General features: G+C 46.8%; 1 protein-coding gene across 3 annotated transcripts; it reads right to left on the bottom strand.

Annotated features, from left to right (window-relative positions):
* Positions 1-511: 511 nt before the first annotated feature.
* On the bottom strand, positions 512-25,575 carry TUBGCP2 (tubulin gamma complex component 2). 3 transcript variants are annotated; one of them, XM_080348287.1, is made up of 18 exons: positions 25,512-25,575; positions 23,598-23,826; positions 22,301-22,429; positions 21,801-21,977; positions 18,931-19,090; positions 17,446-17,653; positions 16,653-16,852; positions 16,208-16,397; positions 15,416-15,561; positions 14,593-14,773; positions 12,196-12,376; positions 11,669-11,841; positions 10,212-10,340; positions 8,564-8,684; positions 5,957-6,100; positions 5,007-5,135; positions 3,982-4,145; positions 512-920 (listed from the first exon to the last, which is right to left on the bottom strand). In XM_080348287.1, exons 2-18 carry the CDS (start codon positions 23,745-23,747, stop codon positions 815-817), a joined length of 2,688 nt encoding a protein of 895 aa, XP_080204413.1. In that variant the 5' UTR covers positions 23,748-23,826; positions 25,512-25,575; the 3' UTR covers positions 512-814. The 3 variants fall into 3 exon arrangements, with proteins under 3 accessions (XP_080204413.1, XP_080204412.1, XP_080204414.1); XM_080348286.1 differs by lacking the exon at positions 25,512-25,575 and adding an exon at positions 24,264-24,535; XM_080348288.1 differs by lacking the exon at positions 25,512-25,575 and adding an exon at positions 24,264-24,535 and having other exon boundaries at positions 21,801-21,860.
* Positions 25,576-25,624: the final 49 nt, after the last annotated feature.

Here is a 25,624-nt window from a genome sequence, read left to right as displayed (position 1 = left end):
GGTTCTCAGGACATGGGGCAGTGCCAGGGGTGGGTTAACGGTTGGACTCGATGATCTTAAGGGTCTCTTCCAACCAAAATGACTCTATGACTGGTGGTCTCCATCCTCTCCTTAGGTCTCTCTCCCTCCGTCAAGCTGGAGGAGCAGCTTTAGGCCACCAATGCAAAGAGAACTTGGCTCTTCCCTTTAAGGCCCTTGCAGAGGAGAAGGCAAGGGAAAGGCAGGTCACCCACAGGTGCTCAGCCCTGTACAACTCTGCAAGACACCCTGAAAGTCCTCTGCTGGGGACTTGGCCAATATGATATGAACGTCACACACCGGCCCACCAGCTGTGAACCTCACCTCATGCGTTAGAGCAGCTCAGCAGCTTCACTCCAGCAACCCTCCAGTTGGTCTCTTCCCAAAATAACACTGCGTGGCAGCTGAGCCAGGTGTCTGTGAGCCGGCCAAAATTCAGTCCCCTAAAACCTGAGTTCTGTTAAGATAAAACAAGCCCTGTTTTGTGGTTTTTTTTAAATTTATTCTACAACACGCAAACACATCATTTTACAATGTAGTAAAACAAACAAACAAACAAGGACTTGACAAAAGCTTCTCAGAAGAGAAAACCCACTACATGCATTTGAGGAGACTGAATATTGCCCCGTCTCTCTGCGACAAGCCTCACGGTTCGTTCCCAGCTTGCACTGTGAGTGCAGAGAATGCTCAACCGAGCACTCCCAGGTGGAAGGGATTTGGTGTCCGGTTCTCCACTGGTGCAGAAGATGCGGTGGCTGAGCAGGATGGCGGCAGCAGCAGCAGCAGCAGCAGCGCTTCACTGGGCAGGCACGGCCAGGCGGGGAAGCAGGGGCGCTGTCCTCTGGCTGCGCTCGGCCGACATGTGCTCCAGGCGCTCTGTGTAGAACCCGTTGAAGTCCAACCTGAGGGACAAAAAGCCACTAGTTTCAGCAGCTGGCCGGCTTGCCGCCTCCCGGAGCTCCAAGAGCTGCGGCCCACGCGCTCGCTGAGGTGCTCGCAGGCAGCAAGGAGATGCAAAAATAAACTGACTCTTTTATAGGGTCAGATGAAATCTAGGAGAAAGCTGGTTGAAATGAGGGGTGTGAAACTCTCACTGCGGGGAGAAGTGGAGGACGTGCTGAGCACGGGCCCTGCCAGCAGCCACAATCACTGCCCACGGCCACGCTCCTACCCGGCCGTGTTCCCCCAAGAAGAAACATCTCCCAGGGCATCCGCTGAACGTGGCCACACTACAGGGAGCTCCAACCCCACACAGGACTGTCCCAGGCTGGGTGGACACAGCGGGGACACCTGCTTCGTTCCACTGGTGTTACAAGTGTGCCTTGAAAACAGGATAGATTCCCCCTGTTCTTTACGGGCGTATAAAATACATCGGGAAAGATCAATTGCTTGTAGCTCTTCTCTGGAGCCACAGCTTGACCACACCACCCTGGAGACGTGTCACTCGGGGACACGGTGCCAGGGCTGAGGGCTCCTCACCTTCCTGGCCACTTCCCACCACCACACCACTGAACTCCGGTACTGACGCCGGTACTGATTCTCGTACGAAATCCACCATATTACCCACAGTAAGTTCCATGCCACATTGCAGTTGTCATTACCACCACCTCCTTGCTAACACAAGCATCCTTCCAACAGATTCATGTTTCAAGATGACGAGTAACCAGCTGGAATATGCTCAGCCAAGATCATGGGTATTGCTGGTACTTGTAAAGGCCTCTCCAAAGCGGGCAACAGCAGTAATGTCACAATCCTGTCTCCCTGATAATCCAAAACGATGCCAAAAAACCACCCTGACCTTCCTCAGGCAGATCTCCGCACTCTGAACCCAGCTGAGACATGTGCAGCTCTCAAAAATGTGTCTTGGGAACACCAGGCAGTAGTCGGTATAAGGCTGTGAATCACACAAAAGTTACTCTATTCATTTCTCAAATTAAGTTGTTCCAATACTAAATGAATGGGCACAATATTTGAATTGCATGTTGCTTAACAACCTTACACAAACGGCAACAAATTGTTCCTTGACATTTTTTGGTGGCTGTGGAAAACAGAGCCTCGACAGATGGAATTTGTCTGTTGCTCTCTCCTAGTTAAAAAGCTTACATCTCTTTCATCCTTTAAGTGTTGTACAAAGGAAACCTGACACTGAGACGGGCACGTTTACCAAACTTTGATTCAAATATGAGGCCAGGACTTACTTACATCCTTGCTTTGAGGATCTGTTCCATTTCTAAAGTTGCCTTATTACAAAATCCTCGAATTGCAGATTTTTACGGCTTCCCTTTCAGCTGTGCTTTTAGGGTTAAATTATCTTCGATAACCACCTCTTAAGAATTTGTGTGGTGCTTCCTCCGACGCTGCTTACACTTCAGTTTCTTCTTTTATGGCTGGAACTTTTATTCGCTGGGGTTTGCATCACTTCATCTCTCCTACTGGACTTACTCTAAGCTCCGTCATTGACAGCGCAATACCAGAATTATGAATATTAAGAGATGTTTTTTAGCCTATCTTACACATTGACTATCACCCTTGGCAAGCGGTCATATAAAAAGGTTAAAAGAAAAGACTGTTACGTCTTATAAACTCTTCTGTCTTTCTGTCAAAGATGTTCTTTCAGATGGCAACTGTCTCCACTCTGGTTCTTGGGTTCCTGTTGCCATAGAGTCCAGGACTCAATCCAAGAATCTCTACAGACTGAATGAGAGCTAAATGCCATGTCTGGGCATTCACGGTGGGACTTCCACGCTTTAAAATGTTACCGAGCAGCCTGCAGAAACGGAAAGACACGCTGCGTGTGGCCCGGTAACACACAGCACTGCAGTTAAGGAAACGGGGACACTTGGTTTGTCAGGAATGGTCCAGCCGTGTCCAATGTCTTGGTGAAGACTCACATGGTCCCAGACAGTCCAAACTGGGGGACACGGCAGGGACAACAGCCCTAATGGCAGAAAGACCCAGTATTTCCTCTGCAGAGGAACTAGGGGATGCAGATACCAGTGGGCAAAGGACTCAGACCTTCTTCTGAAGAGCTGGTAGCAGCTCGGTGCAAACCACTAACGGAAACATTTTGTTTTCTCACAAGCCGCCTGAATCACCACACTTCTCCCTTCTCCCAAAGCAGGAAGTACCAGTTGTAAAAAACAACCTCTCCATATTCGGAAGAATTTGCTCCAGGGGTTCCACAGTCACCTCCTGCCACAGCTAACAGCCACGTGCTGTCTGTGAAACACAAAGGTGGAGGACAGCTCCTGGCCACGGCACCGTGCACCCACAACCGAACAAGACACGCAGCCCATCTCCACGGCGCAGCATCAGCTTGGCCCACCATGCTGGCAGAAGCATGAAGGTGACAGAAGGGTGGGGAGGCCATGATGAAAGGGGTGAAGCTCTCACGCTAAGTGTAGGAGCAGTGCTGGAAGGAGGACACCACCTTACACGTGCTAAAGCCTGCAGGACTTCTGCTGTTGTATCATGTAAAGACCAGTCAAGGACTTGACATTGTTGACGTCTTGAATAAGGTGACAATGGGTGTTCTTTGCAAGACTCAAGGACTGTAGGGTCAGGACGCTCTCGTACTGAGAGTGCACACGACTTGGTCTTCAACACTGTGTTGGCCATGCCCTGTGTGACCTGCAATGGTGTCCAAGTGGCCAGATCATGGAGTTAGCGTGGTATACTCACGCTGTATTCAAGATTCAGCTTATTTCCTGTCTACGAACTGAGACAATCCCAAGAAAACAATCATTTGCGTTCCATTTACAAGATTAATAGACAAATTTCACATCATTTAAACGGGATTTTTTTAAAGCCTTGGGTTGAAATGCCAAGCGGCATCATCTCTTGTGATTTCAGTGTATTCACTGATGGGGCAGACATGCACAGTTCTAAACAGCAATTATCTTTCCTGAGCGCAATTTGGGAACCACAGGAGGAGAAGCTACAGAGAGAAACCCACCAGCTCACCTGTAGATGATGTTGAGCATGCTGTGCTCACAGTCATTGGTGCTGTAAACGCTCAGCTTGTCCAGCAGGTCCAGCAGATGTGTTGAGAAATTGCTATCAAACTTGTTGATCGTTGCTTCGAAGCCAGATGTCAGGTGGAAGCTGTCGGCATGCTCTGCTAAAAGCTACCAAGACAGACGCAAAGTGGCACCATGTGTTTGGGGACTCGCACTTGACAAAGAGATGGAATTATTGCTTTTGTATTTCCTAACCTGCTCAAAAATACTGCAATAAAACTTAACAGTCACTCAGCCACTAAAATAAACCTTTCAAAGCAGTTGCGAGGTCCTCAGTAGTTAAAAACCTTGCTGTGCCTATCTGGGAGAACCCCAGAGTAGATCCCAGTAGGGATATCCTCAAATACATGCTGCCATTATCTATTTCCGAGCAGGAAGAAAAGCCAGGAAGCAGAAAGTGAGCGTTGCCTAAGGCAGGTTGGAACCTCAGGAGCACTGTGACTGCCTTGTAGCGTGACAGACCCTCCCTGTGCCAGAGAGGGGCTTTCAGCAGGACAGGAGGCAGCCTGCTACCTGCGGAGCGTGCCACACAAAAATACGTGTGCATCTAGACAGAGAAACGTGGACAAGACAAATACCCCAGATACGAAAGGGATGGGTTGGGAAGAGTCACACCCAACAGCTTATTGGTTCACTCATCACAAAATGCTAGTTCTGGAAATCAGAAAGTTCTAGAGCTGCAGAAAAGCTGTGTGTGGGTACCCACTGCACAGCTGAAAATACAGCTGAGAACTTCGAAACAAGCGCAGGGAGCGCTGTGGGAGACAGGGTCTTCAAAGCAGGCCTTGAAACACCATCAGCGCTCCACACTGCCCTCAGAAATACCCCCAAATCTGCAAAGATTCTGCTTTTGGGGCCACGGGTGCTCTGGAAACTAGGAAGGTCTATCTGCAAGAGGTGGGAGAGCCACTCTGACCAGATGACAATGCCAGACGGCATTCCGGCCCAGCTGTCCACCCCATGTCCCACCTTATTAGTCAGCTTCTTCTTGGCAGTCTCTTCGGCACGCTCCTCCTCCGTTGGCGGGCCCAGCATCGTGCCGTGCTCTAAGGTGAGCCGGTCCATCTCACTGTCCAGCTTCATGCTCTGGGTGAACCTCTTGGAAGGGCAGAGGGTTGGGCAGATGGTGAGATCCCTCTTTTTGCATGATGGCAAAGCATGAGGCTGACTCAGTTGTGCCAGGCCTACAGCTAGCTAACTACCATGAAAGCCAACTGTGAGATTCAATTTACAGTGTTAACACACAAAAACACTAAACCCAAAGGAAGGTGTTTGGTTTTTTTTGAAGCTATGCTGGCTAGGGGGTACCCACAGAGATCAGTCTCTATGGGTCCAACCACTAGTCCTCACCTGACTCTCAAAAGAGCACCCTAAAAACTACAGAGCCCTCCAACTCGTACCTCACGTTCTGCTGAAGAACTGGCTGAATTTGGTTCATATGAACCCAACACTAAAAAGAAGAGCACAGAGAATTTTGTGGGGGGAGAAGCCAGAGAAACTGTTTGGGAGAAAGGATAAGGAACAGTCAAGCTCTAAAGTGCTGGCAGGAGGAACGGAGGCTCTTCCACATGCATCGATGACAAGAGGGGTCGAGTTGATGAGAGGAAACGGCCTCAAGTTGAGCCAGGAGAGGTTCAGATTGGATATTAGGAACAATTTCTTCCCAGAAAGGGTTGTTGGGCATTGGAACAGCCTGCCAAGGGCAGCAGTGGAGCCACCATCCCCAGAAGGGTTTAAAAAAATGTATAAATGAGGCTGTTAGGGACATGTGTTAGTGCTAGATTTAGGTTATGGTTGGATTAGATGATCTTAAGGGTCTCTTCCAACCAAAACGATTCTATGTAAAACGGGACTGTCACAGCAGGTCAGCAGCCAAAGCAGCTGGCAGCGTGGGGTCAGAGTGGGGAGGCCATACGTACCTGCATGCAGTTTGTGAACATGACACAGACAGACATCAGCTTGGAGAAGATCTTCAGCAGCTCGGGGTTGGTCAGCATGCAGTCCTTCAAGCAGTTATCCAGGAAGCTCGTGTGGTGGCTCAGGACATCGTCGATATTAGATGCCTGTAACAGCACAGTACAATAATGAACAAACCAACCAGGACTGCACCAAAGCTCTAACCCAGCACCTGCCCCTGACAGCGACCTTGAAGACATGCTCTAGGATGTGTTGAGATACTTCTCATGTACCTTCCAGCTTCCAGAAACATCCTGAGATGGAGACAGTATTTGTGTTACTGCTTTCAACAGCCCTTCGCAGGCTTTTGACCTCGGATTTGTCACATCACCTTCTCAAGCTTTCCTTAACAATCCAAACCCTCCCCTGGAAAGGAGGCCCACTCCAGTCTCACCTCCACAATAAAAGTAAATCAAAGAACCTTAAAATGTCAGTAACTTTATGAGGCTTAAAACACGCAGGTTATTCCAAAACATGTTTTAGGATCACAATAAGGAACACGCAACATTGCAAGTCTTCTGTAAGATTTTTGCCCAGCTCTGCTATTTCAATGGGCTGTTGTACTCTCGAGTTTTAAGCGCTGGGTTAAAACCCCCCTCTCACTCTATACAATCATGGGATGTGCTGAAGTCGAGAACACAAGTCAAGCTTAGGAAAGAGCCATAGGACTAAAATTGCCAAGGTATCCACAATGCTCCATCTGGATCAAAGGCAAAAAATCCCCTCATAACCTTTTAAACAACTAGCACAGAACAGGGATAAATGCTGCTCTCTAATGCCATAAAGATGCTCATTGTGTTGACGAAGACAATGGTGAGGTGAAGATCAAGATATATATACTAGTTATATTTTCGGAAGAAAGCACCTTAATTTCAAGTGGAAATGGACAAGAGAGAAGTCTGACAAATCAAAGCCACCATAAGGCACAACGTGAGACCAGTGAGGATCAGCCTTTTTCCTCCTAAAAAGCAAATGAAAGGAAAAGACTATTCCAGTATGTAGGCTGCAGAGGTTAAAGAGCCAGTTCTGAACCTTCTGCTTGGAAATCAATGATGCTTTTATTTAAACCAAGATTTCACCCAGTGGCTGGGGACAAGCCATCCCTGGTGAGCAGCTCTTTTAAAGGGCTGCATAACAACGTGGTTCCTGAAACAGCTTCTCCAGAGCCTGGCTTTTCCTGCACCGGCGCTGCGAGAGGCCGTGCTCCATCTCCTACAGACTGAAAAGCCTTGAAGGGCACTGAGGAAGGTGGGAAGGAAAAAGTACATTTGGATTAAGTCTCAAAGACCTGGATGAATTGACCAAAAAGTGTCTTGGTTTCAAGTAATGACTTGCATATGTATTCACATCATGGGCAGGTTTGTGTCGTTACTACTGCACTAATACTTGGAGAGGCCCTTCTCATACAAAGCAATGGTAGAAACGCTCTACAGAACGCTGCAGCAGCCCTCAAGGTTTCAGAAATGAAGAAGCACATGGTGAGGGCACAAACAGATCTGCTTCTTGCCATACAGCCACAGAAACACCTTTCCCCAGTGCCAGCAAAGTCATTTTATACCTATCTCAGCAGCTCTGCCAGGCTGAAGAGGCTCAAAGATATTCCACAATGAGGGAAAAATCCTGCCCTGGGCTATCAAAAATGTTTGGTCTACAGATGTTCCTTGGGAATGGACTCCTCTGAGAAACAGTGTAAAATGCCAAATTCTTTTTTGGAACTGAAATAGAAATGCTGTGACACACCTATATCTCTGAAGGATCTAAAAAACTCAATGGCTGAGAGAGATTAGAGAGGGATCTCTCTCAAGCGCTACCTGAAACCAGTATAGAAGAACGCAGGACGGATAACTTGTTCAAGTGGCTCAATTCAAGTAAACTGAGTGTTATATTTTCCAAACCTAAACTTAGAACAAAATTAAGCAGCAAGTACACTTCTCTCAGATCATTCAGGGACTTGACATAAAACGTCTTCTTGTTCCAAAGTCCTTGTCAAGAACATGCAGAGATGCCCACAATCCTACACCTGATGCCTCCTATAAATTCTCCATGAAAAAGGATGACAGAGCATCAAAAACGTTGGTTATCCAACCCCAGAACAACTCACTGGTACACAGCTGAAACTAAGACAGGGTCAGCCGATGCTGAAGACACACAAGGCCCATCAGAAAGCTGCCAAGAGAGCTGCTGCAGCTTCATGCAGACTGTAGGAGTGTTGGGCTGTTTGGTACATGAGATACATGTTTTTCATGGTGTAAGAAGAAAAAGATGTGCAACCCAGAATTGTCTGATAGCAGGATGATCACCAGAAGGAATAAGGTGGTGATTTACATCTGCCTCCTGTTCCCCGGCAGCAGCTGGGGCACCCAGACACCAGCCCCAAGAGAGCAGCACTGCAGGGTAAGGAAGCTGGGGAGGACCATGAGGAACGCAGTGTCCCTTGGGATAAGGAAAATCACTGCAGCCATCGCAAAGGTTATGCTGCAAAGTAAGCAAGTTTGAGGAATGGACCACTAGTCAGCTGCTCTAATTAACCACAAGTTCTGTTCCAACTTCTCTCAAGCACACACACTCACCAACTTCAGGTTCTTCTCCAGAATGTGCCATGTTGGCTCCATCACTTCGAACATCATGTAATACTGGATATTCTGTACAAAATTCAGCATCCGCTGCCGCAGTGTGAAAGCACCAGCAAACCTAGGGGAGAAATCACACCCACGCAGCTCAGAGCTCGCAAACGCCATGAAGAACCATCACCAGGCTTGCACAGTCAAGCAGAGCTAAATATTTCTGTCCTTGCAAATTCTCTGCTGCAGACTGAGATGAATTATCTAGCTAATGCAAACCATCTCTGATTATTTTCCACATATTCAAATGGTTTTCCCTCAATTACTAGAGTCAAGAGTTTCGAACCTGTTGCAGACTGGACCATTACTTTAAATATTTGCTTATATTCAACTCAAATTTTCAGATTAAAAATTAAAGCAATTTTACTAGTATAAAGTTCTGAGACGTGCATTGGTTATCCGGGCAAAATTTAACAGGATAAATGGCTCCTGTTTCTTTCCAGCCTTGGAAAATGAACACTTAAAAAATATTCTATGCCTTGCATCAGCATTTGCAGGGGATCCAAATATTTAATCAAATCACCTGCTACCTAGGGTATTTAATGTGATTTCACCTTAAAAACAGAACAGTGGGATTACAGAGAGGTTCTATCAACGTTAGTTCATGCGGGCTCTGTGATGGCAAAGTGGATGAACCATCCCTGGAGACATCCCAGGCCAGGCTGGACGGGGCTCTGAGCACCCTGAGCTGGTGAAGATGTCCCTGCTCATGGTAGAGGGGGCACTGGATGAGTCTTGAAGGTCCCTTCAACCCAAACTATTCTGTGATTCTAGGATTCTACTATTCAGCAAACTGGGATAGGTCACCGGAGAGGTGCGGGATCCACATCTCAGGGGTTTTCAACCACGGCTGCCCCATCCCCTGCTGATCAGTTGTCCTGTGAGCTGGAGGTTGGACCAGAGACCCTCACAGGTCTCTAACACCTCTACAATTACAGGAGAACCAGAGCTACAGTCACACTGGCTGAGGGCAGCACAAGGCAGCTGAGGGGACCTCAGCGCCACTGACGAGCCAGAAGGTCCTACCTGGCATTCTGGGGTTCTGTCACCTCTCCAAACAGGCACCTCACCACCTGGGGTGCAGACCCAAAGATGAAAATCTACCCTCACAGGTGGAACAAGATAGAATGATATCCTGGGAAAAGACCCTACCAATTTTACCTTATTCCATTTGTATCACAGCAAAACTCCAAGCCAAGCTGTGTGAAGGGCACGAGTCCTTGCTGGTGGTCAGGCCAGAAGAAGAGGATGTTGCTTGTAAACTAGCGTGGTCCTCACACATCTTGCTGATGCTTAAGTAGTGACCAAGATGGTACATGCACAGATGGCCTGTGTGGTAACTCTTCAGCTAACCCTAAAGAGCATCTCTTCCTTTTCAAAACATCACGCCAACCAAGAGGAAGGAGCCGAGCAGCACAACGATTATTGAGCAGACAATTCCTACTGAAACCTAAGTTCTTATATTTTGACCTCTCTCAGCCTGTAAGAAACTCACTCATAAGGATCTTTTTCACATCAAAATGATCTGATCCATGTCTAAGTAGCAAGATGGAGAACCAAAACTTCACAGCTGATCAAGCAGAGAAAAAGGCCATACCACTTAGCTGAATGCAGGGAGAATTGCTTGGCCGTCTTATTGCTGATCCAAACATTGCACAACTGCCTTTCCACATGTTTGCAATAGAACATGTGTCTGAAAAGCATCTGGTATCTTGTCAGCGCTTTCCTGGAAAAAAAAAGGAGAAACCCACCCAGATTAAGCCATGTTCTGATTAACAGACTAAGCTGAGAAGGCTAAGGCTGCTCAAAGGCAAAGAGACTTTACACAATATGTTCCTTACGCCTTCAGACGCACACAGATCCGCGCTGAAACAAAAAAAAAGACATTTGTAAACATCCCCAAGAATTTCTCCCCAAGGAGTCCCTCCTCCGTACCCCCGCCAGTGGGTACATCACCAGCCTCCTTCTTCAATTCCCTCCAGCCACCTGCAGAAAGGTCACAAACACCGATACCAAGACAGAGACTGAAAGCCCGTGGTTGCGTTCCCACTGCGCCGAGGCTGCTACCATCGCCAAAACAACGCACCAGGATTCTCCAAGAAGATGAAAAAGCTGTAACCAAGCTACAGGCAGCATCACCCCGCCAGTGACGCTCTGTCAGAAGCAGATGGGGATGCTTATTTATAGCTTCGAGGCCTGGATTCAGGTCTGCGTTCAGACACTTCAGTGTAGGTGGTCTACAGAGCTCCAGTCGATACAGTTTGTGAAAGCATACCAAGTCGTATTTTCACTGCCATGGCTACCAGCAGAGCTAACACACTCCATTTGAAAGAAAGAGACATCATTTCACCAGGTCATTAAAAAAGTCCCACTGTATCAACTGATTTTTTTAAAGGGGAAATCGAGGGACAAGCTAATCGTATGTATTTAACAATTTGGTATCTGTCACTGTGTTCATGTAACACCCCTGGCTCACAGTCACAGGTTTGCCAGGGTTTCTCCAGAGAAACGGGGGCAAATCCTTGAAGAAAATATGAACCATTCAGTCCCTCAGAACTCAATTAAATGCAAAATAGCTGGCTATAGAAATTCTAGCAACAGCCTGTATCCTTCTAGTCTGCAATCAGAGATAACAGAAAGTGCAATTTTTTTGGCTCTCCGCATTTGAGAAATGCTCGATTCTTCCATGGAAACCCTCTCATGAGAGTTCATATTTCCAGGGGAGATACTTCAGAAAGCCATGGACAAATGAAAACTGGGTGACCAGCCACAAGTAAAACCAGGGACCAAGCTGATAAAACATCCTTTGATCTACATCTTCACACCATCTCAGATGAAAGACTGACTTTCCAATCATGCCTTAGGCACCGTCTAGTAGGGCTCTTCTGAAGACACAATCCATATTCCACCAACCCCAAAGCATTCCCTACTGCTCAGCAACTTACAATGCCACTTTAAAGATACAGGTTTTCCAGTATTTTGCTATGTGGAAATGTGTTTCAACCCCATACAAAAGCTTCTGCATTTTTTCCCTTCAGTGGATTGATACTTTACCTGTTTATTATAAGGGACAGAGGCCATTTCACAATGTAGTCAAAGGAAAATGCTTCGAGACCACTGAGAGTGAGCTCTGTGGGATCCGCACTGATGATGGCCTTCTCCTGCTTCGTTTCTATGGCCAACACTCTCAAGAGCTGCGTAATCAGATCATGGGGCATTAAGTCAATCTATAAAGGAAGAGCAGGAAAAAAAATGACGCCACGGGAAACTCACAACTACCGCGCAGCAACAGACGTGTGTCAGAAGCGCAAATTATCAGTCATTCTGAAGTCATCAGACCACCTAGGAAGGAAAAGCACCTTCTCCATGTTCAGAAGCTCTTTGTCCAGGGTGGGTGCTTCCAGTTGCTAATCTGGATAAAAGTGGACGTCACCCAGAGAAGCCTACGGAAGGACAGCATCTATCAATTCTCTTTTCCTTCACTGTACATTCAGCAGGTTCTTAAAGGCACGCAGATATTCCCAAATCATGGCGGGCCTTCTGCTCAAATTCAATTACCTTCTGCTTACAGACATTCTTACCTTTAAATCGTCCTTGAAGGGATCTGTGTTGGCTGTGCTCATTCGCAGAGCTAACTCAAGCAGAGCCTCTAGCCTCGTAGTTATGATGTCGTCTACAGGCTTCTTAAGTTCTTCTTCTGTGAGATCCATGAAGTGAACAAAAAAGTCCCCTTGATCCATCAGGAAATAGTGTTTTATAGATCTGCTCAAGAAAACGCAGGGAAAATCAATTATGTTTTTTAAAGCCTAAATTAATCCATATTAAACCTAAAGGATCAAAACCAATCAATTCAGCCAGCCTGCTGGGTTTGATCACAAATTCTCCTCTTCATACGCTACACACAGCCATAAATAACTCATTTTGAGACTCGTCTTCTATGCGTGTCCCCTCTTCCCTTCCACCTCAGCAAAGGTGCTTCTGTGCAGTCAGATCAGGGCTGCTACTGCTGTTCTTTTTTTCCTTGAAAAGTGCACCTTAGAAAAAACCAACGTGCACTACATTTCTGGGTGAAAGCTCATCCTGCTACCCCAAACACCACCCCAACCTCCACGATGTGCAGATCCATTCAAGAGGCAGTTGCCAATTAAGAGGAGAATCATCTGTGATGATTTTTTTAAGCACCCTAGGTACTTGCGTTGACTTCTGCTGTAAGAGGATGCATAAATCTAATTTTCACTTGACAGCAGGAAGAATTAGCTGCAGCGGGCCAGGAGCTTGAACATAGCTCAGCAGAGAGTTTGAGGGTTAACTTAGTGCTGGGCCAAACATCCATCTGTGTTCAGTATTCAAAGCCAAACTAGGACAAGCACAGCCTTAACAGAATGTGGTCGCAGACTCCTGATCACTGTCAATTTGGGACAATGCTCAGCCCCCAACTGCCATTACTCTCCTGAACCAAGAAAACTCCCCCAGTCATGAGGAATTGACACAACAGGCTGGGGAGTGAGACACTTACTGTTTACAGGTGCAAACCCAAATCAAAAACTGACCTAACACTGGTGACCATCCCATGTCAAGCAGGAGATTGAACTAGAGACCTGCTGAGGTTGCTGGTCCCCTCCAACCAACATTTCTACAATGGTGGAGAGAGTTGGTACTCCTGCTTCACTGAGAAGTGGTCACAGGTCCCTGGGTTTTGATCACAACCATCAAGGCGCCCACACACACTGGAAGCTCAGTAGGTTGGTTCCTCCTTAACCAGCTGCCCCTGCACTTGTACCCCAGCAGATGACCCATATCTAGGCCAGCTGCTGAATGATCTGGTTCCAAGAGGTTACAGACATCCAGCGCAGCTGGAGAGGCTGAGCAACAGCTTCATCTGCAACTACGTTGTGATAGATGAGCTCAACAGAGGACATGTGCCACCAGAGCTTTGGAAGCCAGTGTCTTTTAAACAATCCTATTAAGCAAAGAAGCCTTGGAAGGATGACAACCATCAGCAAGGCGAGGAATCATGGAATCACAAAATCACAGCACAGTTGGGATTGGAAGGGACCTCTGGAGATCATCCAGTCCAACCCACCTGCTAACACAGGGTCACCAGAGCAGATCACAGAGCATCACATCCAGGTGGGTTTGAATGTCTCCAGAGAAGGAGACTCCACATCTTATTATCAAAAAGGCCAAAATTGAGGCGGTGACACCAAGCATGGAGCCAGGTGTTAATAGAGTGCACCCAAAGGAAGAACCTCTTTAATGACTGACAGGTTTCAGACAGCTCTTCTAAGCTTTCATGGAACCAGGCATGTTCTCTGGTGGCTTTCATAGGTTCTCTGGTGGCTTTCAAAGGGCAGGAGGGCAGTACCAGTTTCACAGGAGTGAACCATGGACCACCAGGGCTTCCTCCAACCTCTCTCGGCATAAGCCACAGTGTTCGCAGCTCTGGAGCAGACACACTTTTTGCGGCTACAACTTTTTCAGACCAGTTGGCATCTTCTTGTGCAAGGCAGGTTTGTCCCACAAAGCTCTGACCACTTTCTTTCACGCTGTCTCACTGGTTTGAAGCAGAACCTCTGGTACCAGCTCTCAGCCCAATGACACACTATCTTACAACCAGCTATCAACTACAATTTCCTACCTATTTTTTGCTGTTTTGGTCTTCTGGGTAGTTAAGATTCCCATTTTTACTGTTTTCTGAAGACAGTAATAAAATAAAAGCTTGATTCCCCCAAGAAAGCTGGAGTTTGCGTGCTTGAATGCACTTGCATTTGCTCTCAGCTAAACGCGTTACAAGAATGAAAATACAGGTTATTACAATTAACTTGAAAAAAGGACAACATTAGGAAAAACCCCATATTTCTAATGGAAATAGAGAGAATACATCAATAATATCCCAAGAGAAGAGAGTTAACTTCAAAATTATATGTTCACTATCAGAACCAATCTATTTAACGTGCATTTAGTAAAATAAATCAAACCTTAGGTGAGCCACCAGCTCTTTCTCCTCCATTAGGAAATCCAGAAGAACTTTGCTAGCATAGTTATATGCTTTTTCTATTTGTTCCACATATGCTCGCTCTTTTAAAGTATAGATGACCTCTTTAGCTACAGGGCAGGTAACATCACGTCCACATTCTCGCACAACGTTTAAATATTTCCCTAGAAGCAAAAAGAAAGAATGACCCACGTATATACCCACTTTACATCCAACAGGGAAACCTTCAGACCTTCCAGCAGAAGATACGCTGTGAAACGTTTGGCCTAAGTTCTACGGAAGGATGGAAAGGACATAGACACCTTTCAAAAGACAATATAGAATTTTAAATTACACACTTAGCATCATGTTTGAGGAGAGATTTAGATATGGTTTTGTTTCCCAGTGGTGGCAAAACATCTCTGCAGATAGCCAGAAACTTTGAAGATCTGGTGCTGCGCTTCAGATGTAGCTTTTGGGGGGTTTTACTCATGAAAGAGAACAATGGTGGCCACCAAGTCGCATGCTTCATTTCAGCACCCCAATTAACACTGAGCATGATCAAACTTGAGCTGTCTAGCTCCACCTAGCTAGCTGCTAGAAAACTGAACCTACAAAACGGAGCGGTAAGACAGGCTGGATCCCTGCCCATGGTTTGGCTTATTTATTGGTTTTGGAGTTCTTTTAAATCTGATTCTTCCATTTCTCTGAGAAGTTCAGCTGGACAGCTCCATCAACTGGCAAAGTACAATGACATTAACTTTACACAAAGAATGCTAACGCTTGTCTTGAGATTCTTCTTACATCAGAAACATATCTCTACCTACCTGTGCTTAGTATTTTGTCAGCCATTTTCTGCAAGAATGAGGGAATCTGTTGCTGAACAACGGTGTATCTTTGATCCCAATACTTGTCGTTATAGTCCTCCTGAATCTTCTCCTTCTGCAGCTCATGTTCCTCCACCATGAACTCACTGAACAGTTAAAGCAGATCTTTAGAAGCAGGAAGAGGTACAATGGGGATTGCTTTTTTGACCTGTAAACTGGTAACACGATCTATCAGAAATACGGTCTCATGAAAATACATTTCAATCTGAAATTAGCCTGTATTTGTCGTAAGAGAAGTACTAAGCAGAGTGTGTATGAAAATCTGCAATTGGTTATGACAGAAACAGAATTTTGTAGGGTTCACAAACCAAACCTGAACATTTTTTGGTTGTCTATGTAGAGGTGAGAAAGCTGGCCTTTGCCTTCTGACCATCAGGAAAGCATTAGGCTTTCTTTTTTAACCTGAGTTTTACACCCCTTAGGATTCTGAAAATATGGGAAGCAAAAATGCTGCATAAACTATTAAACACAGCGAGATGCATCCTTTGATTCTATAAAAGGCAAGAACCTTCCGAGCACTGTTAGCTCATATCACATTAGCATATTAGTGGACTACATTTAACAGATTGATTGAGTTATCACGCTTGTGCCCCATGAGAAGAGGGCTCAACCCCTTGGCTATGCAGACTCTAGAGAGCAGAGGGATGGGCGCACAAACAAAGCAGAAGCCAAAGACCTGAACAGTATTTCTTAATTTTTGCTTTTCATTTTAATTCCTTAACTGTTCTTTACCTGTATGGATCATTAATGATGCCTCGATATATCCACTTTTCCAGAATTTCAAAATAAGGCACGCTGGCTGCCTTGGTTAAGTACAGGCACAGCTCCTGGGCCTGGCTGTCTCCCGTGTAATTGAAAGTCTTGTCATGGAGTAAGCTCAGGGTTGATCCTCCCATACACTCCCCTTTATCCACAGATGTAGCTAAAATGAAAAAAATACAGATATAAGACACAAAACTGACACCACAAGCTTACATCCTGAAATGAAAACCAAAATGATCCACAATCTCAAAAGGCAACAACCAATCCCAGTGCTCCAGGGAAGGAGAACTGAACTCAGGCAGACACAAAAGGTACGTGCCGGCTTAAAGTCCAAAAGCCTCCGACACCGAGGGGACCATGTGCAGAGATCCACTTGTACCTGTCAAAACACAATGACTGCGTTTCTGAAACTCACCCAGTGAAGCAAGAATCTCCAGTGTCCTCATTGTGGGCTGGATATAAAACCAGAGCTTCTGCAGTGACAGAAGTCCCTGTCTCTGAAGATGTTCCAGCTGGGTAATAAGTATCATGTATTCTTTGATCAGAGTCCGCATAGCAGCAGCCAGAGCATGATTTACCTGTCCGTACTCAAAGGAAGACTTCTCCTCTACAAACCTGTAAAAAGCAAAATAAAAACTCTTTCAGGCAAGGCACATTCTACCATTTTCAGGAATTTTACCTTTGGGATACTGTACAAGCACGCAAGTAGATTGTGTATTGAAAAGTCTTCAGCTGGAGCTTCAGGTCCCACATCTGCTCTGTGCCCCCCTGCCCATTTCTCGTCACCCCATTTCATAGCACAGAAAGCTATGGGCAGAGGTCACCTCTCAAACTGCAAGGGAACTAGATTTATTTGCAAAACCACTATATAAAAAGCAGGAAACCTGGAGAAATTCATAGCAGAGTAGGAATAGGCAAGCCAGAATAAGCAGACATCTCCTATTTGCACTTTGCCTGAATGTATCAAGACCAAGTTTGGAAAAAGTGAAGGTGAGATGAATGAAGAATTGAACCAGCAACACAAATGAGAAACCCAGTAAAAATAAATGTATCTAAAATGAATTCAAATAAATTGTCATTTTTATTTTATATCTCCAGGTGTTTAAATTAAGCTTGGAAGTGAACATCTGCACAATGACAGATTCTCTCTTCCACAATCTGATGCTCAAAGAAGAACATCATGCCCTCTGACAAAGTCAGCTTGGTACCTGGTGACAGCAGAGTAACTTGCTGCTACAGGAAGAATCCTGGTCACCAGCTCTTTGATGGACAAGTCCAAGTTTGGATCTACTGAAAATGCTCGGTTCTGCCTGCCTACGAGAGGCTGTGCTGTGATGTATCTTCCATCCACACCAATCAGAACGTACAGCAAGTCCTCCACAATCATGGATTCTTGGGAGGCTAATGGCAAAGTACCTGTTTTCAAAGAGAAGGAAAAAGAACACCACAATCAGAACATGCTGCAGTACCACCCGATCGTCTGTTCACATCGTTTCAATCTAGTACTCGAACCCTGAAAGGAACACCTACTACCATTCAAAGAGAACAAAGGCAGAGCTAAATCAAGATACAGAGAAATAGTTTAAAACTGAATTAGGGTCAACTCCAAAATCATCTGCCTTGCCTTCCAGGAAAACAGAATCCTTTGCTCATTTATACCCAAAGCAGATCAATTAGACAGGGCTACACATGCAACATCTGTGGCCACGAGAAGATCACCCACAGCTTGTGCTGCTGATCCTTCCACCCAAAAGGGCTCAGTTGTTCTGGACCTGAAGAGTTCCAGTCTTGGCAACAACTCCCCCTACCTCCCCTCCACTGAAATATTCCAATATCAAGAAAACAGTTCAAATACAGACACAAAGAAAGGCCAGCACAGCAAAAGCTGCATGTTACCTGCAAATTGTAGGGTCTCTGAACGGTGCGGTCAACTGTAAACCAGATGCAAAGAAGCATAAAGGACTCAACTCAAAATACAATCAAGTGCATCACAAGATCAGGGAACAGAGCTGCTACAGCACTAACTACAGCAAAGTTTGTCTCACAGAACAAGGCAACAAGCCCTCTCTATTTGTAGGATTGTACGTGAGACAACAAACAGCTCTGAATTTGCCAGGAACACACCGTCACAGCACAGCCCTAAAGGCCCTGGCAGAAAAGCAGCGGTGGACACGCTATTGAAGGGCACCTCCAAGAATGTGCCGACTGACTTCATGTCCCCCTTAGTGCAGCCCAAATCCACATAAGGAAAAGGCTAGAAGTTTCTTGTAGTTCCACAGTTCTGGTGAATGGAAACATGAGTCTCTAACTCAGCTGTTCTCTTCCAAAGAAAAGTACTGAAATCCAATTTATGAGTAAGAAACTATACACAGCCCAGCCTAAAGCCAGAATATCATAGGGTGAGATTAGTCCCCTGCTGCTCCGGATTTTAGAGAGGCTGTGACTCAAGAGAGAAAAAGGACAGGAAAACTCAGATTAGATCCCCTGGATCAACAGTGGGGCTGGAATTCAGCACAGCAGAAACACTGGGAGCAAAATAAGTGTAGGGTTTGTTTTCTGAACCCCGCTCTCCACCTGCAGAGTACAAGGAGCCAGGGTTTGCTTTCATCCTGAGTGTGATGGAATCTGAACGGCACTTCCAAACAAGTATAAAACACAAAAAGTGTATGCAGTTTTCCCTGTGTATCACGTACCTATAGGTACCGTTGCGTCAGTGCTTAAACTGGTGCCAATTAAGAAATCTCCAATAAGTGCGGGTCTCTCGTACACCCAGGAAGGAAATACTGGAATAGGCTGACCAGAATTCTTCTTGTTCTGCTTATCTCGGAGGATTTTTCGTGTAAGCTCAAGAGGCTGTTGGAAAAAGAGAGAGAGAGAAATGAGAAAACAAGGTCTTCAGAAGTCCAAGAAATTTTGACTTTTAAACAGAAGTGGATTGTACATTGATAACCTGAGATCAGAAAGTAGAATAGCTGATGTTTCAGTAGCATGGTGTAGAATCTAGTCTCCCAGTACCATCTAGTCTACTGATCCCAGTGCTTCAGAGGTGATTTTTCGTATAGTTGGTCTTCTTTTTATTGGCGGGTACATCAAACACCACCTTTCTGCAGCCCTCCCCACCAGCCTGGGTGCTATGGCACACACGAACAGGGACATGCACAACCAGCAGGCAGATCACTCGTTTGTAAAGCGCACCGCAACAAAGGCAGCAAAGTCCTTCCAGAAGCAGCAACATCATCTTCAAGGGGCACTTGCAGAGCGGCTAAAAAACACCTCTGAACTTGTTTCTGCACTGAGCAGCTGCAGTCCAGACAATCCATACACAGATGGCTGGAAAACTATGGACTTTTTGTTATTCTGAATAGGAGGCAGCGAAGGAAGTGAGCTCGTAAAGGCCAAAAGACTTTCCACCCCTGGCTCTGTGTCTCTGACACTAAAATAAATGGAGTGCAAGATGAATCATCAGTTGGAGAGGCCTGTGAGATGTACAACCTACATGAACATTTAGTGCTCCACGCACACAAACAAGGGGCACGTGCTTATGAATGCCATTTCTGAAGCTCCACAGATGTGTACGTGAAATGAGACATGTACTGGATCTTCTCACTTTGCTCTTGTAGAGGTCTCAGCAGGATTTGGGAAGGAAGCAAACATACGTGTGAGCTTTGCATCTTAAAGAACAGTGTTCTTACATGTGAAGGGCAGCTGATGAACGCTGGGGCTGGCCCCAGCCATTTTTCATACTCTCAGGGCTGCCCGGTGCTGGGTCTTGAAATCCTGCACATGAGCAACAGCAGCGGGACCGCTCCTCCAAGCAGCACTGGCTCCAGGCGCGTTTGCTGCGGTCACTGCTGGCGTAACATCAGTACAACGCCCTCAGGTCAGAGAAGCAGCCCAAAGCAACGTCCCTACTTGTTCTGTAAATGGGGGATCTGCTAGGAGGACCTTGATTTCTCTGCTCCCCTAACAGAAACAGGTCTCTCACAGGAGGGTACGGAGAAGAAAGAAGCACCAAGTTAGCTGCCTGCAATTCAAAGGCTGACTAAACTTCACATAAAATTGTGGATCTTATTGTAGTCCTTCAGGCGGGTAAACAACTTGAACTCCTTTATAATTAAACCCACACAGTGAGAAAATATTCCTCTATTGAAGTAGTACACAGTATCTTACTTGTCCGTCATGATCTGGACACACAGACATTGGCTAAAAGATCAAAACGCCCTGTGCGCTTTCTGTATCATCTTGAGCTCCAAGTCATGAAAGGAAAACCTGGAATGGAAGGTCTCCCTGTAGTGCTGGCCCCATGCAACATGGCTCTACGAACAAGCTTCTGCTTAGGGCAGCCAGCAACACATCTTTCCAACTGGCAAGGAGCAATGAGGTGGAAGAAAAGCTTCACAAACCATGGATCTCACCATCACAGCATCTCCATGAACCATGCGTACTTATGAGAGAGCAGAGTAGGTATCTAAGTCCAAAAGCTTCTGAGGCTTTGTGCAAAGTGTGGGAGTCCTCACAACCCAAGAGAGCTGGGTAAGGTCTCAGCAGCACATGTGGATGGACTATAAAAGAGCCAGTTCAGTGAGACGGACTACCTGAAAGTTACACCTTGGAAATCCAGAGACATGAAGTAATTCCTATCTCCAGCTGCCAAAATGAAACCAGATCATAGACTCATAGAATGGTTTGCGTGAGCAAAGCTTGGTAGGACACATCAGGAATGCATCAGCACAGCTTCAAGTGGTCGTTTGAAATGGAAAAACGAAATGACATTAACTTCTGCCAGTTAGAACTGTTGTGGCCTAAACTTGATGTGCCTTAACCAACTTTAATACAAAAAGGCCACTTTTATTAAGAACAGCACAAGGATTTAATATAATCCGACTAATAAATTTTGAGAGATAATTTATAATACATTATCTGCACAGATAGGAACGTTCATAAGTAGAATCATTTTGGTTGGAAAAGACCCTTAAGATCAAGTCCAACTGTTAACCCACCCCCGGCACTGCCCCACGTCCCTGAGAACCTCATCTCCACGTCTTTTAAACCCCTCTAGGGATGGTGACTCCAGCACTGCCCTGGGCAGCCTGTTCCAATGCCCCACAGCCCTTTGGGGAAGAAATTGTTCCCCACATCCAACCTCAACCTCCCCTGGCGCAACTTGAGGCCGTTTCCTCTGCTCCTGGCGCTTGTTCCTGGGGAGCAGAGCCGGACCCCCCTGGCTCCAAGCTCCTTTCAGGCAGTTCAGAGATCAGAAGGTCTCCCCTCAGCTCCTGTTCTCCAGCTGAACCCCCCAGGTCCCTTAGCCGCTCCCATCACACTTGTGCTCCAGCCCCTTCCCCAGCTCCGTTCCCTCCTCTGAGCTCGCTCTAGCACCTCAAGGGCTTTCTTGTGCCCAAAACCGAAGCCAGGATTTGAGGTGGGGCCTCACCAGTGCCAAGCAATCACTTCCAACAATCACTTCCCTGGTCATTCACTAGATGATAGAAGTTAAGAGCACGGCTGTTCACATGAGCAGAATGGAGCGATTTTGTGCCCAAAGCCTGGGAAGAAACTGTACCTGCTGTAGGCTGGCGCTGGCTGCGACGCTGCCCAGCTGCTTGCGTAGCTCCTCCAGCTCCTGCAGAGAGATCTTGGAAGTAGATGAGGGAATGGAAAAATTTGTGCTGCCGCTAGTTGCTGCACTTGCTGCAAGTTCTGCCCTTTCTTTAGCATTTTGTTGCAAATACTGGAGTGTCTGTACATACACAAAAACCAAATGATTTTGTGAACACTGGGCAGCACGTGCTAAAGCAAAAAACACATGACCATAAGATGGCTGTGCTGAATCAGACCACAGGTCTTCCTGTCCCCATTTCCCATGTTTTAGTGGTTTATATAAAGAAAATTATCATTTTCGGCAGTGCTTAAATAACTAAGTAAATGCTAGAACTGGTTATCTGTTGATTTCAATGCATTTTGCTGAACACTGTCATCACAAAGGGTGCTATACTTAAAATCATTGCTTTGTTGCTACTGCTGAATACTTATAATACATCCAGTTCTAAAGAAGAAACAAACCTCTTTGTCTTCTGTGAGTTTTGACAGTAGATAAACTAAAGAATCTAGATGTCTTGTATTTTTAGACTTCAGCTCATCATACTTCTTCAAAAAATCTTCAGGAGTTCGAGAAAACTCTGCTATTTTGACCTGTAAAACACCACATTAATATTAAACGTTAAATGCAGATTATTATCACAGTATTCAAAGGAGGAGTATTGTGTGAGGATGAAGACACGGTGCGGCTGCTGCCGCCACAGAAGTGCTGCAGGGAATGGGTTTTGGGCTGAACGCTGCAGCATTGGTCTCCTGCAAGTAATTCTGCTGGAGGAGAGTGGGGGCCCTGGCTCTTCAGGTGATGGAGAAGGGACTGTAGGAAAGAAAAGATGAAGGCAAGCACGGGATCTGTAGCAGGGCTCACTTTGCACATTGCCTGAAGCAATATCATTTTGCATCATCGAATCATTTTGGTTGGGAAAAACCCTCAAGATCATTGAGTCCAACCATTAACCCACCCCTGGCACTGCCCTGTGTCCCTGAGAACCTCATCTCCACGTCTTTTAAACCCCTCTAGGGATGGTGACTCCAGCACTGCCCTGGGCAGCCTGTTCCAATGCCCCACAGCCCTTTGGGGAAGAAATTGTTCCCAAGTCTGTGAACTGCAGCTGTCAGGGTAAATGATACATAAGCCTGGAATTAAAGAAAACAGGCAGTTCAGGCTACAAAGATCTGAACTTTCAGACAGAGTTCGCAATTTTCTAGCACTTACAGCTTAACTGATGGATTGCTTTTAAAAACAACAATGAAAAGCAGTATTACAGCCACAGAAGTATGCCTGGTCATCAGAGTGTTGGGCTTTAATCCCCAATACCTAGGTGATACTCGGTCAAGTATTTATTGATAAAATCACATTTCATACAGTTACTATTTTTAATTTGTTTTATTCCTCCAGAGGACAACCCCTCAAATTAAAATTTGAAACAACCATCACAAGCACAAAATAAGCTCCTTCTTTGAACTTCCCGCTCACCCTCATTCTAACAATCCTTCTCATGTTCTTCTACCCATCTCTGCATGATGCAAGGATTTTACCTTTTTCCTGACATGATCTTTCTACTTTATACCCAAAATAGAGATTCCACATCAGATTACCCCCTTTTTTTACCAACATGATTTCATCCTTATTCTCAGAAAACACTTGGGACAGTCATTTGGCTTCTGCACCCACAGAAGTCAAGATCTCTCGTTCACATCTGGCCAAGAGAAATCACTCTGAGGAACGTTTTATCTCTAATTTCTCCTTTGGAAGGACGCTCACCTTGGCGCTATGTGCAGAGACAGTGGTGGTAACGTACGGCGTTCGATTCTTCTGCAGAAGATCGATGTAGACTTCGGCTCCTTCCCCGCCATGTACGCGCAGCAGGCTGAGCAACTCATTGACATCATGGTGAATGCGGAACTCGCTCATACTCCCACCCAAGGGAGCTCCGTCAGTGCAAAAATGAAGGCGGTAAGTTATTATTTTACCACTACAAATGAAAATATACCTGCAGAAACAACATTTCCTGGTTATATTATGAGCATGCATAAATACACATAAGGGGAGGAAATAAAGAGAGACACTGGTTATCATGCCTGAACTATCTGCCCTGGTACAAACCCCACCTTAAACGTAGATCAGCCAGGAGAGGATTTTTCAATCTCAAAATTACACTGACAGTGGAGAAGTCACCAAGTCATTGTAAGAAGTGCTGGTCTGTGTGCTGACAGACTGTAGATGCAGCTGAAATCACTGGCTTCAGCAGCCCACCCACACTGCAGCTTCTGAAGTTATTCCAAAGCAGTTTTGCCAAGTTTAGGGGTCGTTATATCCCGCTGCCCATTTTATTAACAGACAAGCACTGAATTCTGCAAAGTCACTTAAATGATGGCTGCAGAAGCAGCTAATTGAGGCATGAGGCAAGTATGGAGGTTAATGTGGCACCTGTAAAAATGCAGAGTAGCGGGCACAGGGGCACACTTTCAGTTTGCCCAAGTCCTTGAATCACTCTGGCTGGAACGGACCTGCGCAAGCCTCGTCCAACTAAGTTAAACTCGAGCAGTCTGCGTAGGGCCTTGTCCAGTCCAACTTAAATATCTGCATGGATCCTCCAGACTCTCCCACCACTCTGGGTCCTGATCCTCACATGTGGAAACACCTTTTCTTAATATCCAGTTGGGATTTTCCGCACTGCAGCTTGTGCCGGTGCCTCTGGGACTCTCACTGTGCCCCTCCCAGCAGAGTTCAGCCCCTCTGGGACCCTTTTGGGCAGGGGGAGATGCTGTTGGAGCTTCACTTCCATCTCTGGCTGAGCAAGCCCAGCTCCCCCAGCCTCCCCTTGCACACCCTGGCCCCCACCCACCCAGGGGGTGTCCCTGGGCGCACTCTGATTTGTTTATAGGCCTCTCAGAAGGGAGCCCTGAGACTGACTATTTGGGATATGGTGTCACAAACGAGGCACCTGCTGCCACAACCTGGCTAACAGGGGTGAGAATGGGCCTTTGCTGCCGTTTGGGTTATTGTGGCCCCAAGAACACAGCATTTGAACTTCTTCTGATTCCTTAAGGTTTCTGTGAACCCACCTCTCCAGCCTGTCAGGGCCCTGTGAGCAGCCACCACAACCCCACCCATGAACCTGCGACTGTGGGACACGGGTACTTGCCAAAAGCCACATCTCCTATCACACTGGCTGCCAAAGGAGTCGGCGCATGTCCCGAGCCACAGCAGCAAGGATCAGTACCAGTAACAACCTCCAGCTCCCCTCTGGCCTGCTGAAGCGTTCAGGGGACAAGAGCGTAAGGAGTGAGGAGGGGCCGGTGGAGCCGAGCTGGCTCAGGAGGTGAAGCTGGACCCAACGGCACCCCCCCTGAGCAAAGGGGTCCCAGAGACGCCGGGGCCGGACTCTGCTGCAGTGAGAGCCCCAGAGGCACCGGCACAAGCTGCAGCGCGGGAAACCCCGGCCGACTCCAAGGAACCAGCTGGGGGTCCCTGGGCCGAGTTCAGCCCCGGCCGACCCCAAGGAACCAGCTGGGGGTCCCTGGGCCGGGTTCAGCCCCGGCCGACCCCAAGGAACCAGCTGGGGGTCCCTGGGCCGGGTTCATCCCCAGCGAGCCGCGGCTGCGGCGTTGACCCTGCTGGGAGCGGGGCTGGGCCGGAGCCCCCCCGGGTGCTGCAGCGGGAACCTCCGCTTACCGGTGCTTCCCGCCTCGCTCCTCCCGGGGGACCCCGCGCCATCCCCGCTCCCCGCAGCGGCTTCGCCTCCACCCGGCCCGTCCCTACCTGCCCGCCCGGAAGTGCGGCTGCCG

The sequence above is a fragment of the Nesoenas mayeri genome (assembly GCF_963082525.1).
Source record: "Nesoenas mayeri genome assembly, chromosome: 7".
Lineage (NCBI taxonomy): Eukaryota > Metazoa > Chordata > Aves > Columbiformes > Columbidae > Nesoenas > Nesoenas mayeri.
Note: the sequence above shows the minus strand (reverse complement) of the source record. Positions and strands in the feature narration are given on the sequence as shown.